We start from the raw sequence: 20,514 nt of genomic DNA, 5'->3' as shown, positions 1-20,514 counted from the left end.
GCTCATTGGTAGTATTGTAACATAGTTATGCTAGCATAACCAATAGACAGATATCGACGAATCACAAGGTGCGTATAGTATAAACTCGCTCTGTTTGTCCGCCATCTTTGATGATTTTGAAAAGCGAAGCCCTGTGATTGGTTAATACAGAGACGTCATACCATTCTTTTGACGGAGTTGCGCAAAATAAAATAATTTTGTGACTCTCACTCACTCATTGCTGCGGCTGCCATGTTTTTTTTCATGTGGGGTGTGTGTGTATTGATATAACATGATAGTTTAACCCCGTATAAACTGTTACAGGTGAGTAATTGCTAATATTTCTGATTGTTTTTATGTGTCAATGCGGAAGTAGGTGAATAGCGCGTCCTCAGTGAAAGTGCATCATGTAACACTGTCGTCGTCTTGTGAAATTGCATCGTATCGTACTTGAGATGAGTAGTATGAGTATGACTCAGAACAAAACGACGATTAAAGTCTTGCCGTGCCGCGCGTGATACTACTCTTTGTTGATGTATAACAAAAAGTGCTGTGCGGTGACGTTGCGAATGCAGGGAGCCTTCGTCCGCGCTTACCCTCGCTCAGGTGACGTTTTGGCGCCATCGACCCATTTAGCGCAACGGGGCGGGCATGGTACAATCACGGCACACTAAATTCTTTGTGCTTGCTATATCTCGATGACCATTGTGTCAAAACACTGCATGTTATAAAAATAATACGTTTTGTTTTGCAGAATTAAGGGGTGCACCATTTGTTATTAGCTAGTGACAATGCGATTGCAAAAAAATTGAAGCAAAGCGCTGCATTAGAAGAAAAAACGCGACCCACAAGCAAAGAATAGGCCAAAGAAATCAAGGATGTATTAGTAACGGAGGAATTAAAGGATCGATTTATATCACACGGCCCACGGCGATTGTAAAATGGACTCACGATTATTATACAAGATGATGGTGTTTGATAACGGCAGGCACTATCAAGGACAGGATGCGTAAGCATAAGAGAGAGAGTCAGGCGTTTGCCTGCTGGCCTGCCACGTCGAGAGAACTTCATCAAACTCTACACTCCATCATCTGATACCCACACACTTGGTACAGGTAAGTCACTTCAATACTCTTCCAAACACTACTGCAAGTCAGTGTAAATATTTGTACATTCATGGCCATTACTCTAGTAAAAGCAAGATATGAATAAGGCATTTAATATCACTTGACCACTATGACTTTCAAAAACAAGCAAATTATTGTTATTGTTAAATTAAATTAACAAAATATTTATCTTGGGCACAAAACTGTTACATACCTTAGTGTGAACTATTTAGTTGATACATTTTAGGCTATTAAACATCATTACGCTAATTGAAATAATTATGATGAAATAGTGACTTGCCAACTTGTTAGTGATCAAATAATAATCAGTAAGAACTAATTATTGTTTTTTCGACTGTCAAGAGGAAATGCAGTGCTCAGTAACACTGGAAAGTGACCATAACGGTGGGAATGTTAAAATGAAGACAATTAACAATTATAAGAATCCTTACAAGAAGGTCGGTTTTGCATCTATTCCAATGTTATATGTTATTTTTATAGGCAACATGATAATATTATTGTATTGTATGTTATCTATGTGTTATGTAATGAAAACATTTTGGTTTTTCCTTGTGAGTAGTAGTTTGGAATGAACTTGTGTCCAAATTTAACTAGATGTTTCCTTGTTATTGACTGTTGCCTATGAAAGCACCACACCACAGTATTTTGATGTCCCCTTTGGTTTGCACACTAGTTTGGGAGTAACACTGCATTCTTCCTTTGTTCCATTGTTTATTTAGATACCTAGTAGATTTATTTGCATTGTTATTGTCTTGAGTATTATGCTGAATCTTTTACATTTAAGGATTTTCAGAATCATTATGACATGTAAAATTTTAGTTCTATCTGTATTTGCTCATTTCAGTGTTTCTCTTTGCGATCACAATATTTATACCTGTTTTCATTTGCAATTATTTTTGAGTAGACTTTCCAAATTGAATTTAGTTATTTAATTTTCAGAAAGTATGATTCCGTAGTTGCAATAAATATTTATGTAAAACAAATGCAATTCAACTATAGTAATTAGTTGATTAAATCATTAGGCATTTTGAAAAAAGTATACACATTGAGTTGGTATTCGAACCAACATGACAAAATTGTCTTGTACATATTTTTTGCAACTGCCTTGCTTTTGTAATTTAGAAGTTTCATTAATATCATATTTGTAGATTGTTGTAATTAATAAGTGATTCTGTGTTTAGAATGCAAAACAACATAAATGTGTAATTTTTTTTCAGGAACCTAATCTTGACAACATTGTTGATCAGCTGTGTACAAGACTACAGGACATCAAAGATCAAGAAGGTGCGTCACGAGTAGGCATGCCCACGTGCTCCCTAGAAGAAACTGAGGCTGTCCGTCGATATTACGCTGCGTTTCCGGCTTTGAAGAAAGGTCGAGAGTCGCCATTACCGTATTATCTCCCACCGCCAGCGTGGTGTCGCAAGTCAGCGCCTGATTCCAAGATCAAAATGCAAGGTGAATTAACTGTGTCTAAGGATTGGAATGCGAAAAATAAAAAAATAACTTCAGGCAAAGAAAGACGCAATTCATACCACGGTCAGAAAAAAAACAAAAAGCGTTGCAACAGTTTCAGCAGATCTTTCGACAGCAAAGAAAACCTGCCTGAGTGGGTTACTCACGAGGGTGTTTGGGATATGGAGAGCCAGGATCCAGTTAAGGAGTTTATCAGAGCTATAGCATTAGATGAGGGTTACGGCACGTGTGAGAACACTGTCACTGACGAGATCAAAGAGATCACTAAAGGCAAAATCGGCATGAACGAGAACATGGTTCCCGACTGGGACGACAGCCTCGATCTCGACGCTGAGTGGGTCATCACTGAGGACCTTAACCCACGTGTTCGCACGCCCATGGAGGAGGAACTGTACGCCAAATTTGAAGCGAAGTTTGATCGCAGTATCGAGGCCTTGTGGTCGAAAGATCAAAATACTCCAGATGATGAGTACCAGGACCTGCCGATAGACTTCCAAGATCTTTTGTCATCTCCCTCCGACCGCTTGTTTGCCGATCCGTCCGCCGAAAAGTGCAGTCTAATTTCACTCACGGAAAGCATCTGGTCCACCGAGGCAGCAGACTTCCCGCCCCCGCTCGAGCGCGTCGAATCGCCCTCGCGCATCGCCGATGCGCTACATGACCGCTTCCGGCCGCTCAACCTGGCCGACGTTGTCGAGCCCGAGCCGCGCGAGCTGGAGTCCTTCGCTCTGTACGAAGGCGACGAGATCTACGACGCGCTCACCACCGTAGCCAACACGATGCGCTCGTTCACCGCCATCAACCACAGCCGCGACCGCAGCGGCTTCGTGGAGGTGCCGCCGCGCCGCAGCGGGGCCCGCGCCTCCCGCGCCCCGCCCGCGCCCCCGCCGCGCTCCCCGCCGCGCCGCGCGCCCTCCCGCCCGCGCGAGGACCTGCTCACCTCCGCCCGCACGCACTTCCGCCCCATCCGCCGCGAGAGCGACGCCGAGCCGCCGCGCTACGCCGACGGCGACACCTTCGACATCTGCGGCGACCCCGACACCGTGGACTTCCACCGCAGCCGCTCCGGCGGCCTGTACCTGGGCTCGTCGCTGGAGCGCTACCTGGAGTACCGCGCCGTGCGCAGCATCGACTACGGGCGCCTCAACCTGACGGAGGCGCAGCGCTGCCCCGACCTGGACGAGCCGGGCCTGCGCCTGCGCTTCCCGCTGCGCCAGCGCGACGCGGGCGTGCAGACGGAGGCCCGCGCCGCGCCCGCCGCCGCGGCCCGCGCGCCCTGCGAGGAGTGCGGCGGCGCCAAGAAGATGCGCGCCAGCGCCGCGCGCTCCGTGTGGAGCGGGCGCCCGTGCCGCGCCTGCGCGCTGCCCGCGCCGCGCGCCGCGCCGGCCGCCGCGCCGCGCGCCTGGCCCGCGCCGCCGGCCCCGGCGCCGGAGGGGGGGGAGGCGCGCGGGGACCGCAAGCGGCGCCACAGCGCGGCGCTGCGCTGCGCGGCCACGTGCAGTCACCCGCACGCGCGCTTCCTGCCGTGTTGCTCGCTGGCGCTGGCGGCGGACCGCCCGCTCACGCGTTAGGGTTCCACCTTCCGATCTATTGTGCTGCAACCTGTATATATATATCGCCCCTCCCCTTTTTCTTCGATCGTATTATTGTTTAAATGTCGAAAAGTGAGAATCGCAGCTTTTCCAATTCGAAAACGACGTGCCGCCGTGATAGATTCGAGATGATGTCCTTCGTGGCTCGATTGCTCTTTCGAGTGGCATAAGAAAGAAAAAAGTTAGCAATAATAATAGAAATAATATTAGCGAAGCCTTAAACGTTACTTTCTCTGAGTGTCTAGGGTTGTTGAGGTACAAAGTGGAAGGCTAGAAGTGCTAACATATCTTATGATTGTAGATATCGATGGGAGGAGTAATAATGTAACGTTAATTTTAGTTCAATGTTTTCTTTGTAGAGATTTCATATTGATGTAGTAATGTTTGATGGAATGCTATCGTTTCGAAGTCGAAATCGACAAAAATTATAAATGTGGAAATATGTTAAATATTGAAAGTTATTATTAAACAAAGTCCTTGAAAAAAATAAGTAATATATTGTATATTGCTTATACAAAATGATTGTTGGGAAAAATATATATTTTATTCGTTATATTTCAAAATTACCTACGCGAAACGAGTCGATAGCATTCCATGACAAACACGATAGGACGATTCTAATATAATTCTTACAATAATATCGTCCCGACTTGTTTAATAATTTGTTAATGTAAAGTTTAAGTAGAACAGGTATTTTATTTTTGTTAGTATTTTTCGTTTACGTTTCCTGGTATCTAAATTCATTCAAAATTTTATATCGTAAAATAAATTGTTCTGTTTTCTTTTGCAACATTTTGAACGCGAACATTAATGTAAGGGGGATGATAAGTCGCATCTCCAGTGTCCGACAGTGGGTACGCCTTTTGGCCGACTGTTCACGAAAGATGTACCCACAGTCGAAGCCGCCTTAGAAGCCGAACTTGTGAGATGCGGTTTTTATATGTCCGTGGTTCGAACGTTATCGGATGCGGACAGTTATGGTTTGTCCATGTTGTCTAAGTTTTACACGCGGCGATTTTATTGATTTGCCGCATTATATAATGTAGGGTGGCAGATGCGTTGCGGGTTTGTGTTCATTCTTGACCCAGGCCCCTGTTGCGTTCTGCCGGATAGTGGTAATTCGAGGTGTTAGCAGTTTTGTATGAAGCTGGACTATGTAAGTGGGGGCGCTAAAAGCCCCCTGGAGTGTCGTCGAATACGATGAACTAAGTGTCGTGCTCTTTGATATATGCCGGTCGCCGCTGCTTACCGGTTGCGAACGCACGTTTCCCTTAGGAAAACGGTTTGATAACTTTTCACAAGTTGTATCGGCAGGCCTTGCGTTACATGATGGTAGCACCACGTAACGGTAAACAGCGGCGGCCATCAATTGTAACATAATTTACAGCTCCAAGTATGGATTGTAACAGTTCATATAGGCGTAACTGTTATCATAGTTCATGTAAAACATAAGAAGTGTATATGTTATATTTTCGTATATTTTCATTTTACACGGGAGCCGCGTGCAATTAGGCTCGCCGACGGCGCGCTGTTACGTACGCGTTTCCCACACACTTATATTTATTTCATTTGAAAGCCTTGCCTTGTTACAATTTCATATAAATCTTTAATATTCGTGCAATCTTTGCTACTTTATGTGTCGTGTTTTATATATTTATTTTTATGTAGTGTGATTTACTTCTGTTTGTAATAACTGAAAACGAAAAATGTTAAAAAAAATGTCATCGCAAATTTACATCAGGAAGGCTATCATTGTATATATTTAGTATATTGTGAAATTAATGTATAGTCATTTTCAGTTCTTCTAAATGATGTATCATTATACTTTCGCTTATTCTGTTGCCAATTTCTTTATCTGAAATGTTTGATGTTATGTTAATATGTGTAGGTAGACAATTACATCGGTTTACTTAAGACTCTGCAATGTTTCAGATAGTGAAATGTTAACGTAATGTCTAAAGCTACGTTATTAGAGAGGTTGGGTATTTTTAAACTCATTCAACTAATTAATTCACTTTCATTTGTTCGTGTCACATAATGTATATCATTTTTTTCTGTCATAAGTTCATATTATATTGTACTTATTCCATTAACGATATTCGCTAAAGGATACCTCGATAAAAAATATTAGAAAATGCAAAAAAAAAATACTAGTTTCAAGTTTGCATATAATATTATGTTTGATTAGTTGTTAATCTAATGTAATGTGCCTATGCGCTTGATGTTAAATTATCCAAAACATCTGTGGATAATAGTTTTTTAACAATTGTTGAAATGTTTAAGCAAATGTTAAAAAACAGAAGGTGTTTGTGATGGTGTTTGGTAGTGGGGACTAATTATAATCAAATTGTACCAAACCATTGCAAACGACCTTTAAATATAGGACGTGAATAAAGCTATCGAGACCACGTTATATAACAACCTGTCCGTTAAGTTTTTCGTCTGGTAGATTTATTTTGGTCCTATTTAATTACTAGGCCTTTATATTCACTTGCGTCAGCTCATGTGTTAAAATGTACTCACGCTAATTTATTGCTGTGCCAATGAGAAGCCGAAGCAAGTGGTAATAAAGGGTTTTTCACCTGTCCCCTACAATCACAACCTTATTGTAAGCCACAAGATCATTGATACGTGGCGTAAGAGCTCTTCGTCGTTATAATATGTAACTATTGGTATATCAACTTTTTTACTGTCAGTGAATAACCAATGTTTGTTTTACACACAATATTATTTTTCGTAAATGAGAGCAAACGCGTTTTTCTATAGATATGTACTTTGGACACGTAGCAAATCAGCACACGTTTAAAAAAGAAAAAAAAATATTCATGTAGTAAAAAAATTCTAAATCCTGTTGCTCTCTCACCAGAGACAAGTCGGCTTGTAACCGATAGCCACATGGCCTTGGTTACATGCATATTTGTTTACATTTCATATCAATTTATATAATTTTATTTTCTTTTTGAAGTTTCGTAAATCATTAGAGATTTAAAAAGATATAGGCCGGGGTAGGAGCAGTACACAAGGGATTTCACATCTTATCTTTTTGAGCCTAACTTAAAAAGCACTGCAAATTAAGAAAACTAAAATTTTACACAATACTTTGATGGATCTTAAAAATACACCTTACTGTTCTTCTCACTAATATGGATTAGAATTTTTGATGTCTACTAACAATGCGAAAATTGGCACATGCCCATTACTTTTGCAATTAAGTAAAAATATAAATGGCGATCGCATACATTCGTATGAGCTTATTACATTGTTATTGTACCAAATTATACCAATTGTTAATTAATTTAGAAGTGGTTATCCCTGAAAATAGTTACCAATTTCATTATGTTAGGTTGTGCTCGCTACTCTGGTTCTTGCCACTTGTGGGAAGAAAATAAAAATAATGATCGATCCACAATGCGTTTTTTATTTGACTCGCCTTATACCCTTACAAATCCTGAAAATTTTATCAAATTTCAGACGAAATCCCAAGTCTGATGGCGTTAAGTATCTTAGTAAACAAAACACTGCCGCTCTAAAGCCGCCAGAATTACCGAGATGAGGATTAGAATAACAATAAAATAGTGGGCGAAGTTGTCGCTCCACTCAAAAAGCCAAACTTGACTACAGCTTGTCCCTCTCTTTTTCGCACGCGCTAGTGTAAACGAGAGGACGCTATACAAAAACCACGGTTTACACTTTCATCCATTGAAATGCACGCGGTGCTTCGTTGCGAGCGAGACGCCGGTTCAAAATAACAGTGAACCGTCCGGTCTTATCGTCGAACAAAAATAATAAAGAAAACGGACGTTGCAGTGATAGGAACTGATTTCACGTGTGATATTGTGTTTTGAGCTCTGTGATTGAACTTTTCGGAAAGAGCGTTTGTTTCAAACCTTTTTATTAAAGAAGGGTAAGTTCTTGCATTTATTTTTTAAATTAAGTTGGTTATGTTTTGACTCCCAAGTTGTCACGCTAATTTTCAGTTTTAATTTAAAATTTATACGTGATTTGAAATAAAGTTAATAGTTAACATGAACGCTTATAGTTTAAACTTAGCGAGGATACACGATGTCAAGACGAAGACTTAATTCTGAAACATCAGGATACAAGTGTTTCAAAAGTGAACTGTAGTAATTCTCTGGATTTAACTTTTACGAATCCTTTATAAAGATCCTAGTTAGATAGATTCCATAAATAAATAAAAATCCTCTTTACTAGTTAGTGATTCAGGCATACCTAAAAAAATTCAGCGTCTTCTTCGTTTTGAAACTGAGCAGTAAGCAGTAGGTATGTTGATTTAAATAATAAAATCTTAGTGAAAACAATTCAATGTTTGTTTTTTCTAGGTCTTGTTACATAATTCTACTTGCCTTATTTTTTGCCTTGAACAACAGTAGTTGGGCGCTACTAGAATATCCATTTCTTAATAAATAAAGTCTAGAAAGTAGAAATGTTTTGAAATAGGCCACCATGCTTATGTTGGTAGGCCTTCCCCTAACTGGCTTTTAATCTAAATTGCCGTAAATATGATTTAATTTTAGCAAAAGATCTTGAACTTAGTAGGTACTTAGAAAGTTTTGATGTGGATTGGTTGGTGGTGCTGGTAATAATTATTGTTTCAAATTCGCTTTCCTCAATTAAGCTTATTTAAACTCAACAGCTACTTTAGTAAACTGCATAACATGACATGCAATGGCATAGGTAGGCTGCTTAGGTCTGAATCTTGCCACTAATACTCACTTGACCGCTATTGTTCACAAATGCGTTAAACCGACATATTGTTGAGTGATTTATATCTAACATAGTTTCTCGTACTCTTGAAGTCGGCTGTTTCGTTGCAATTTGTACGTAATTTTGTTACTTGACACTAGCACCCGCTAGGCATATCAGTTATCGCGGCAAAACTACGATAATGCCTTTCGAGGTGCGCTTAGACTACCAATTTCATAAAAATTCAAATAGTGATTCAAGTGCTAACAGACAGGTTTATCATAGACTTATATACTTTTTTGTTAGATACTGATAGTTATGCTAGAATTTGTGTGCACAGAACACTTTTACCATAGGTTTATTTTATAAAACTTGGGTACGTATGTTACTGGAATCTTTTACTTACCTATCATAAAATACCAAGAAAATATAAAACAGTAGTTATTTTTCCTACGATACTTTTAACGCTGCGTTAAGTTTTATTATCCAGTAGCACCTAGCAGGTACGTTTGCGTTTAATAATGCTTGAAGAAAGGCACAAATCAGCCAGTCTTATTAGTAGAGTGAGATCGCGAGATAGCCACAAAAGTCCTGAAGGCTTATCGGCTGCCCACGCCCAATGCCAGTAATTACCGGCCCATTGTCCACGATATACCATAAACAGCGATATAACCTCCCCACATGTTATAAGATCCGAGATATGGCATCGATACTTTTTTCTCGATTCCTGATAGACTGATCGATGGTCAATTAAGAAGTTACTGATGAAATGTTTTGATAAACAGTGTGCACGTCTTAGGTCACCAGTTTATAGTTTAGACAGACAATGAAATGACGCCATTATTTGTCACATTACTAAAAACAGTAGGTGCGTGAGTGCTTGCCTATTTCATAACATCTTGTCGTTGTTTCCTTCTTCCTTTCAAAGATTTATTCTATTCTTACGTATATGACCTACCTGAGTATAGCAAATTGGGCGAATGACATAAAAATGAAAAAAGCAACACAAGTGCTATTTAGTAACTTTTGTGAAATGTAAGCAAAACAATTTTGCATATAAAGAGCCTTATTTCGTAACATCGATCTATTTTCCTGTCAGTGTAACGATCCACTATCATGTTTTGAACGAAACGCCTTTGTTTAGATGCTTATCTGAACATCTCGGCAAACAAAAGACTTACTTGTGTAAGAAGTTCGTGTTTTGGGCATTATGGGTTCCTTGCGACCTCCAATGTATCCTTTCACTACTGGGATTAGCCGCTTACGTCACCCGGAGACGTATAGATTGATCGTGTTTCACGGTGCTGCTAATAAATTGCTACCTTTAAGTGGTTCAAGTTGGGATGCGCTGTTTTGCGCCTGTCTCTTATTTGTAGATCCTAAATAAGTAAAGCTTAAAGTAGAGTTTGCTTAATGAAACTTACGCAATTGTTTTCGTTTTACATAATTATTTAAAAAGCAGATGTTAAGTTAGCTGTGACTACTCAGCGAAAGGAGCCGTCGGTACGGAACGGGAATTGCTGAACCAGCAAATGGCGCAATTTTAAGTAGGTAATCTACCAAATGGGCAAATATAAAATAAATATTACGACACTGTATAATTGTAAAACGTAAACAATTCTCGCAGTTAGATTTTTGATTGACTCTGTAAAACTTAAACCAAACTAGGTGGGTGAGTAAAAGTTTCTAAGCTAAAAAACCTTTTTCAGTAAAAGACTGAATAGAAAAAAAAAACAAGTAAGTACTCAGGTAGGTATTATTCACTATTAATCAAGGCATTATCGCGATTTCAGACTTATTGAGCCGGCCTTTAATTACTTTCACCTAGATTGTTTTCCTTGTATTTTTTCTCTATCGCTTGGTAGTCGGTGTTGCCGCAAGAGTAGTCTAACTTAGAGAGGCCGTATGTATTTAAACTGGTAAAACGTTAAAAATGGACTCTAGGTGAACTTGTAATCTCTTGCCAGTAAATAATATGTAACCGGTCATGAAATCACTAGGCTACTACAGGTCACTAAAATATTACTTTTTTATTGTAAGGCATTGACCGTGGAATCATATCAGCCTTACCTTGTAAAATAAAACAAGAAAATTATATTTCTTCAATGGCCGTGACTACGCGTCAATGTAGCATTGTTGTGGGTGCAATGTTTGCACGTAACTTAAAACTTACATTGCATTGAAGATAGTGCTTATCGTGCGTCAATCTTTCAATTTACGAAATATTTATTTTTGAGGTTAAGTACTGGAAGTGGCTATTGTTTATAGTTCCTCATGTTTGCGTTTTAGTATTTATTTTTGACGTTAATCTTAACCGCAATTATTCTCAAATTTAATTTATAACAAGTTATTTAATAATTACAATTTTAATTACATATAACATTCGTTATAATATCTACCTTTAATGTAATACTAATAACTTTATGAAAGCTAAGTAAGTAGCTAAGACTCTGAAATCGCAAGGTTTTACAATGTGTGCATCGAATTGTACATTTACAGCAATTATTATTGACTAAGTATTATTGCATTTGCTGCAATAATTACACAACCCCAATTAATATGAGGCATACGTGTTGAACACTAATTCGTTTTACTCGATTCTAAGAAATTAATTCGATTAATTTGCAATATTTCTGAGGTCGTGATATGATAGGTAACTAGGCAATAAGGTGAAACATGCATATTTATATTGGCCTGATTACTTACTGAGAACTGTTAGCGTGAAGAAATTTTGAACTTGATTTTAGTTCGATAAAGTTACCAGCCTTAACATTAAAAGTGTAAAATGTTGCTAGAGTCAATCCCACATAGATAAATAAAAACATGTCCAAATGCTTTAACTTCCAAAAGCGTCTGTTTAACGGTTTCATTGAAAAAAACATTATATTCGATATCTCTAATAAATGTTGTTGTAATATTTGCCAGAAATTTTGAGGATTCCCTAATCCAAGAACGTTTTCCTTAATTCGAAATAGGTATTAATAGAATGATCATAATGTGCAGTGCAATTAGTTCTGTAGATAATGATAACGTTCGCTCCAATTCTATGTTATAAATTTCTTATCTTGTTCTGCAACTAACACATGCTTTCTACTTACTAATTAACGTGATTCATTTCATTAGAAATCATCTCTGTCACCGGTGTAGTATTTCTTTTCATCATATTATATATCTTCAGTGAACGGATTGCTAATATTCCCATGTGAATCCGACATGGATCTATGATCATATTAACACCTTTATGGTGCAAAATATTCCTAAAATATGGCCAAGACTTGAAAAAAGTTAAACAATGAGGTGAATAAGTTGTACGTATTTAAACGTTATGATAAAACGGCAATCTTACCAGTAGCCGTCGTAGAATACTATAAAAAAAGATCGGACCCAAGTCGGCTGATGTAACAACGAATGCCAGTGGTCGTCTCAAACCATGGCATGTTGCATGTACGAGGATCTTCAATCACCACCGAAAAACTTCGTCTAATAAAATAAGGTTCTTGATGGAAGGATCTAGAAGGATTAGATAAAAAAAACGAAAATCATTCTTGATTCAAAAGCAGTAAATAAAGGCTATATTCACGACAAAAATAGAAAAAAAAATATCACGATGAAACGTATAGAAATACTTTTGAAAGCGTGTTAATCAGTTAGGAAAGAGTTTTTAGGCCTATTTACAAATGCCTCTTTTGCTTTAAAATAAGTATTTAATTCAGTTAGCGTTATGGTAGATGTTTCGCAGATCGTAACCCGTCTTTTTTGTTGTTATCCATATCGCAAGCATTTCGAAATGGACTTCGATAATTACGGCTTTTATAAAAAAATACTTTCGGGGTGGTCTCCGGTACATTTCGTCATGATCTCTTAAACCTTCCGAAGATTGATTGGAACTTCATAATTAATGGTAACAACTGGCGATTACTGCATTGTTTTTGCTGATAGATTTAAACTGGGGTCTTTTTTAAAATGTCTTGGTAATTTGATGTACAGTGGCTTCTGCTTTTTATTGAACAAATATTAAATATTTGTTTTATTTCATGAGTTTCCGTGACTGATTTTATTACATTGCAATAACCACTGAACGAATTAAATCTGCCCTCAGCTCCTTTCAATCCAAAATTCTCCAAGATTGGCATAACGGCACTGTAACAAAAAAACAATTTGATTGTCATATCAGCAGTTATCAATCTCATCTAGTAGAGGTATTCCCAATTTTCCTAGCCATGAACAGTGAACCTCACGAGCCGGTCGCCATATTGTTTCGAGATAATCACCATAGACAGATGAGTCACGAGCGATCCTCAGATACGTTCGAATTGACTCCCTTTGTCAAACCGCTGACTTACGGTACCACTGTAACTTGATCTCTATCGAAACTTACATCCTAAACCATCCTATTCTCAACCTTAATGGGTAATAAATAAGGGTTATGGTTTAAGAGAGGATTTTGTGGATGCCGCTGGCGGTCAACCAGGAAAAAGCTTTATTCGTCTGAGCGGCGCCGCCGAAACTCGTGCGGTACAGAATCCAAAGCATTTCACAGAGATGTCTTGCAAAATATAATAAAGACATTTTTTTCGTACATCGGTTTCTGAGAATCTAAACTGATTTGACTAAATAGTTCGGCATCCATGTTTGGAACACGAGAGAGCATGAAATACTGTGTCAAATGTCAATGTCATGCCTCGACATCCGTAAAGGATAAGTTTTGCGCCAAGAGCCAAGGATTTAGATCTTTTTCGTGCGTTTCAATTTGTTTCTACTGAATTTTAGCACGATCAAGGCACGCATGACTTATATTTATTTTCTGGAATGTCATGTGACTGTCCGTCTCTATGATATCAAACAAATATAATAGAGTTATACTCTCTTTTTGGTTTTTATTAAAGTTCGAAGTTTGATGGCCATAACCATTTCTCTGAAGACTCTAATGGAAAACAAACAGTAAACACCCGAGTATCGACAGAACAAATCAATAAGTTTTATCATAAACCATGTAACTCAATACAACTTTTTAGAAAGTTAGTATCACTTGTAACAATTATACGGCGTGTAACATAAGTGCGTCGTGTTGTTTTGAAACCAAGCCGAGGTTCCCACGCGGCGGGCGGCGCATGCGTCGATCCGGTCAGATAACCATTTATTTATCACCTATACGACGCGGCGACCACCGAGGTAGGTAATGACGGTCTATGAACATCTGGACTCCGCTCAGTACCCGAGTTCCTGCTACAATACGAGGTTTTTATTAGCAAGCCTCCGTGACTTGCAGAACTCGCTCGTAAAACCACAATTGAAAATATAACACACTAAATCTCTTTTTAACCAACAGATGGCACGGGTACTACAAAAAATTATCGCTCCAAAAGAAAATATAAATATGCAATTAGTACATGAAACTTGTTCTCCGCAGGCCAGATGGCCGAAAATCTGATCAAATAAATTGTAGTGACAAAACATTTCCGGCTGCGTGGGTGGAACTATGCAGAACGTTGATAATTTTGTCATTAACTAAAAATAGAAATAGGAGACATTCGCGTTTGATATAAATCAATAAATTTACAATAGCGAATGAGACGCTGTCTGTCTATGGATCGACGCCCGCGCAATTGGCCGAGCGCAGCCGAAGCCGTTCGGGCTTTATCGGCGCATTAATAATGGCGGACGAGACGTTGCGATCTAATGCCTGCCAGTAAAAAGTACAAAAAGCTCCAACAACTTCATGAGTCGTGGTTCGTTTAACTGCAGACGATTCACCCTCTATAATTTAAGCCGCTGCGCTAGCGCAACGGACCTTTTATAAATAAAGGATTGGAATTCGGTGTCGGCATGCCTAGTGCAACATTATTTACAGATAATTCGAGAGAGATTCTACTTTTAAAAGTCATGTTCCTTAGTGAAACTAATTATTTTTGTAGTCTTGGAAAATTGTGCTCTGAGGCGAACTCTATAAAATGTTATAGAGATATGACGTAAGATGTAATAAATTTATGTATAAATTTTAACGTAACATTACTTTGTAAAAGAAAACTATGTTGTAGATACTTGGATGTATAGAGGATAAGGGATTAATCTGAAACAATATCTAACATTAGCACAAGACCACACACACCACAAATTTTATAAACCTCTATACCTGAATCAGACATACCTATCCCCCAATAAAATAAAAACTTGATGATAAACCACAAAGGCACTTAAAATAACCTTTATAATTATTTAACAAATAGACAATAAATTTCTTAGCCGGCCTCATTGGAATCAAGTAGTCTTTTGAAATTCAATTGATAGAACTGTTTTCCACATAATGGATGTTTATTGATTGACGAGCGTTTGTTCGGCGTGGAATGAATCGAAACGTAATTAACCAAAAGGTATTCGTTACACTAACGATACATGGCTTCCTTTATTGATACGCAAGATTTTTTGAGGGATTTTTTTATCACCCTCCTTACGTAAAAGATCATAGTTTTGTGAGGATTATGTTTTTCTTCAAAATTCAAAAAAGGAGTCTTTTTCTCTTTTTCATAAGCATGTCAATCGATGGCAATTATTTTCGACCAGTACTCATTATTCCGCCACAATACAGCTTTGTTGGTGACCTTGTCAGGTCCTCACGAGTCACGCGCAGTTTGTGCGACCAATATGAATACCAATCAGAACTACTGTAACTAGTCCTTAGGTCCTGATTTTCCATGGGTTGCAAAAGATACAAAACATCACACTCACAACCCCTCATTAACACATGTGGTTTATCCCCGCCGAGAAATACTTTCTTTGCAATGTCTTCCTTATTATCTTTTTTCTTATTTATCGTCAATATCAGCCATAGACATAGTCGTTTTCCAAAACTATGCCCAGTAGAGGACTGCAAAGGGCTCTCCCAAAATACGCTATAGAGCTCGGTCTACTGCATTATACATCCATTTCGTAAATTTTCCCTCCGTCGATCAGGACCTATTTCAATAAGGTTTTATTTTGACTACAAAAACTGTCCAATTGTCAATAATCCCAGTTGTATATTTGTCAAGACACATACGAACCGAAAGATAAGTTCAATTGTTAAATTTTCTTTCACAATCGTATTAATGACTACGGAATAAACAAATTTTCATGAAGTGTTTTTGCATAATATTTAATGCACTTAAAAGGAAGGAACTTGCAACCCTGAGCGTCCGAAATCCTTGCATTATTACGAATTCGCAAATGAGTAAACCACAGAAAATACATATTCTAAGTGAGTATATGTAATTCAAACAGAAATTAAAGGAAGGTAACCCTTGCGTAACCTAGGTCTGGGTAACCTCGCTTAGTGATTCAGTATAATCGAGTGCAAAATACTCGTAGTTTAATTATAGAGCTTAGAGTATAAATGACGTGTTTTTGCGTTATCTCTACAAGAGATCCTTCTTTCCTACGACGCCGACGACACTAAATTGCCAGTGGTATGTAAAAATAATACCTATGTAAATGACATCTAAAATGTCTCTACAATCCTGAGAACGAAAGGTAAAGGCGACATTTAGTTATAATCTACAAATAAGTATTCATGTGGTAAACGAAACCTCCAATAACTCTATCATGACCATGATAGAGTTATTAGACCATGATTTTTTTAGAAATTCAAAACTCGAAAAAATATTAAAATAAAAAGTTCCAAATCTTTTTTATTCCTGACTGTATAATCTTCACTTATATATTTTGCAATAACTGATGTCTAATCTAATATGCCTATTTAGCATTTTAACGAACCAATTATTATACAGGTATACAGGTACAAATATACCTGTTTCTCTTGAACTGAGGAAATTATGGATATAACTTAGAAATAAAGTACCAACGTATAGATATCAAATGTGTCTAGTTACTCGGTAAATAGGTTAAATGTTACTGCGATATAATAATATACATTATCTTTAGTTTAAATCGTGTTTATATCTGATTTCCATGTATGATGTATGGATGAATTTGTAAGTTACTAACATCCCGCGATTATTTATCATAGGGTTATGCTATTTAGCGTATGAGAGTATTAAAAAAATGGATCGTACAGTCTTTGTACACAATAGATATTATGTCGTCCTTAAGTAACCCACTATTGGGCATAGACCTCGTTTTGTTTATACCATTTCTCTATGAGTAGGTAAATGTTTAAAATAATACGTACATATACGCAGTGTTAATCTAAGCCCTCTTCATAAAACGGGCTATTGAACACAAAAATATCTCCCAATTCTAATTCCTGGAATTAGCGTGTTTATCCAAACACAACCTAGCAACAAACCATACATTTCACCACAATTTTTATAAGTACCATAAAGCATACGCAATGAACTCATTGTCTGTCTGTTAATCATTTGGCCTGATACCACGTCTTATAGAGTAGCTGTCGCAACCGTGGAAGCGAGAGAATAGGATAAAAGGAGTATAGCTTCGTCCCTTTTCCACATCTGCAACAGTCTTATATTACGAGATGGTAGTAGACCAACTCATGAATAAAAGAAACCGTCGTTGTTTAGAGTTCGTTAACTCATGTAATGGGATGAAATTGTAAGTGAAGTTACGCATAATGTGGATTACTGAAGAGCATTCAATGTGCAATGGTTGAAATCATTGTTTGGCTCTACTACAGGTAGTTGCAATAATTAGCAGTTATTGTACTAATCTAGCAGTAACAATCATGAACAGTGCACAGAAAAGTCTCCATTTTGCGACATGCTGTCTTCGTCATTATAAAGTCAAATGTGAAAAACAAATGGGCATTTTGGAACGTCATTTGGATAGGTGTCGTTCTACCCAAATGGCTGATGGTTTTTATTCTATAGACAGTTCAGTAGATCAGTTGATTGTGTCAAGTTTAATAGGAATAACTAGGTGAGGGACGTATATAGTCAAGTCTGGCTGAGAAGAATGGAGGTCTAAACACAACATTGGGTGATTCCAGCCATTCCAGGTTAATATTATGATAAGGTTGTTGTTGAAGTAAATTTATAGTTTTTGAACTCGTCCAATTCTTATCTGGTCCTTCTATTTAACTTTAAAAGGCCATTTCTGAACAAAAAAAAGATGCTCTGATTTATTTCGGCTAGTTAATAAAATTCTTGTTCTGATCCCCTCCAGTTGAAACTTAAAACATTTTCTAATTTTAATCAATATATCATTTTGACAAAATCGACCAATTTATTTCGCCTTAAAACGCAAAAAAATCAATACTTTAAAATATCCGCAGACTTGTAATCAATCCAATTGCCGTGAAGATTTATTAAATCTAAATCTAGATTAGTCGACTCGATCACTAAGTATAGAATTAACCATTCGTGAAAGTCGACTCACCTATCTACAGGAACGTGTTTAGCGCTACAAAATGAGGCGAAATAAGCTCAAATCTTCGTAACTCTCGAAAGATGATCGAGAATCAATCGAGATAAATGTAGTAGCCTGAGGTGAACAAACGACCTCGAGCCGCAACCGTTGGTCACCGATCACCACGCACCACAATACGCCGACAGACATCCGCAATCCTATTGACAAATCATGTTTTTCTAGTTTTCACTACAAAAATAACGTTAGATTAGTTAGAATAATCCCCAGCTTCGAAACAATAAAGTATAAAATTATACCCTATTTTTTGAAGACTAGAATCCGAAATGCATTGTAGAGTGGTGACCTCAGATTTTAGACTACATATTGGTATGATTTGACACACTGGCATGTTTTAATTGAGTTTTAGAATCGATTTGGATGTGAAATGTTTTTAATGTGGTGTGGAAGTCACGATATGGTTTTGCAGACATTTTGCAGGCAGACATATCTTGGAAGTGGGTAACTGAACCAAGTTTCATGTTAGTCCATAGCGTGTATTGCATGTAGTCTTCATGAAATTATCGAATTTGAATCGGATATCTTTGCCTCAAAAATACATTTGAAATAACTAGGTACCGAAAAGAAATAAAAAAAACATAGTCATTTCTAAATTATTTCGTTGTGATTAAGTAGGTAGCACTTTATAAACGGCAATTGTGTTAGGCAGCACCCCGTTTCGCCCACTTTTTCTAACTGCTTTAGGTGACAAAAGCAAAATGAAAGTTCTAACAACTAATAAAACCCAACGATTTGAAGCTTTTTTATTTTAGATATCTTAATAAGCATTTTGTATTTTTTTGCCAGTATGGGTAATCTATGCGGACATTTTGTAAAGTACTTAAATTTTAATATCCCGAGATTAATTTAATCTCAAATTGGGTAAAATTTTTGTACTTCAGTGGGTGATTTATTGCTGTAAAGGTTAATTATACTGATCCTTAATATTATCTTTAGTTTGATATGAACACGATAGTTCTGATTAACCTTTTAACCCAAAGTGAAACATGACTCTAAATGTAATAAAATCGCTTCGTCTTTTTTATCGCGAAATCTTTATTATCAGTCTTTACTTCGACTCGGAGGATATTTTTCTAGATGTATACATATTTTCTTGTACTTTAATTTTTTATTACCACATATTTTAAGATGTTTATCTAATTGGAGGATAAACGGACTAAATCCCTGTTTGTGAAAAGATTAACATAAAATTATAATTAAATTTGTTGTTGCATCAATCAGAGCTCAAAGTTGACTCTTAGAAATTAGGTGCAGATTTGTTTATTATTTCACTCTCTATGCAAGACGACGGCTTTGACTAGGTGTGTAAAATTCACAAAACGGTTTAGCATGTCTTACTTGATATATACTATAGTTTTACGATAAGTGACAGTTTGTAAGCGATTTAGCTGTTACATTTAGGGACAGAGTGGTCGTTTACATCTACATCATTGGTAGCGACAGCTCTCCATACAGCTCTCCTATCACTCGCCATCTTCCCTGACTAGACTAGCGGATTGTTGACAATAACACTAGTTGAACTAAATTGTTCCAGCGATGCACATGTGCTGAGCGATGGGCCACTCGGAGCAGGCAGCGCGGCCGAGTCCGCGCGCGCGGCGATCGCCCGACCTGCCGCCGCTGCCGCCGCAGATACAGCCCTGCAGCGGCTTCCTCGGCAACGTGAGTACATAGTTACTAGTTGTAGTATATATGTAAATATGTCTGGAAGTCTACTGGAAGCCGACCCCAATTTCGCTCGAAAAAGGTTAGGACGATGTGTATTGCAGCGTGTTTAATCAGACCAAAGTCTTATCTCTCTTTGCGTGGATGTCTTCTGAGCTTATGGTTTAGAGTATTCTAAAATAAATACCTTTCCATTAAAACCACTAGTGGATTTCAACAAAAACCTTTGTGTCTGTTTTCGGCATTGAAATTCTACTATAATTGAAGTTTACACGTATCTTTAACATTTAGACAAAAATCAAAATATTATTGTGGTTGTGAAGAACAATGGATGTGACACCGTTAATCTTCAAGAAGTATTAGAAGAAACTATAAATTCTGAACAATATATTTCGAGCAAACTTGTAACGGGAAGTAATTGCTAATTTGAAACAAACCAATTAGAGTGGAAGTTGGGCTAATAAAATCGCTTCTCCATTGCTAACCTCTTGTTATAAATTGTTTATAATAACTGTTATTGTTTCTTAATAAAACTATTTTTTATTTTATACATCCGGACAATTATAGCAGATACAATGAATAGAGGAAATTGT

General features: G+C 37.7%; 2 protein-coding genes across 3 annotated transcripts in view; both read left to right on the top strand.

Annotated features, from left to right (window-relative positions):
• The first annotated feature begins 178 nt into the window (after positions 1 to 178).
• LOC113505268 lies at positions 179 to 4,153 on the top strand. Its single transcript, XM_026887886.1, has 4 exons — positions 179 to 303; positions 734 to 1,094; positions 1,449 to 1,543; positions 2,324 to 4,153. The coding sequence occupies exons 3-4, from the start codon at positions 1,454 to 1,456 to the stop codon at positions 4,151 to 4,153; spliced, it is 1,920 nt and encodes a 639-aa protein (XP_026743687.1). The 5' UTR covers positions 179 to 303; positions 734 to 1,094; positions 1,449 to 1,453.
• Positions 4,015 to 20,514, top strand: part of LOC113505227 (leucine zipper putative tumor suppressor 2 homolog) — a 90,805-nt gene continuing 74,305 nt past the window's right edge. Inside the window, exons 1-2 of one of the 2 annotated variants that reach the window (XM_026887840.1) lie at positions 4,015 to 8,078; positions 19,791 to 19,918. In XM_026887840.1, the coding sequence (XP_026743641.1) occupies positions 19,811 to 19,918 (108 nt within the window). In that variant the 5' untranslated portion in view covers positions 4,015 to 8,078; positions 19,791 to 19,810. Of the gene's footprint in view, positions 8,079 to 8,216; positions 8,456 to 19,790; positions 19,919 to 20,514 lie in introns of those variants that run through there. The other variant, XM_026887841.1, reaches the window with a different exon arrangement.

Source organism: Trichoplusia ni, chromosome 25, assembly GCF_003590095.1.
Source record: "Trichoplusia ni isolate ovarian cell line Hi5 chromosome 25, tn1, whole genome shotgun sequence".
NCBI lineage: Eukaryota > Metazoa > Arthropoda > Insecta > Lepidoptera > Noctuidae > Trichoplusia > Trichoplusia ni.
The sequence above is the reverse complement of the archived record's forward strand: the minus strand, read 5'-3'. Positions and strand labels throughout refer to the sequence as shown.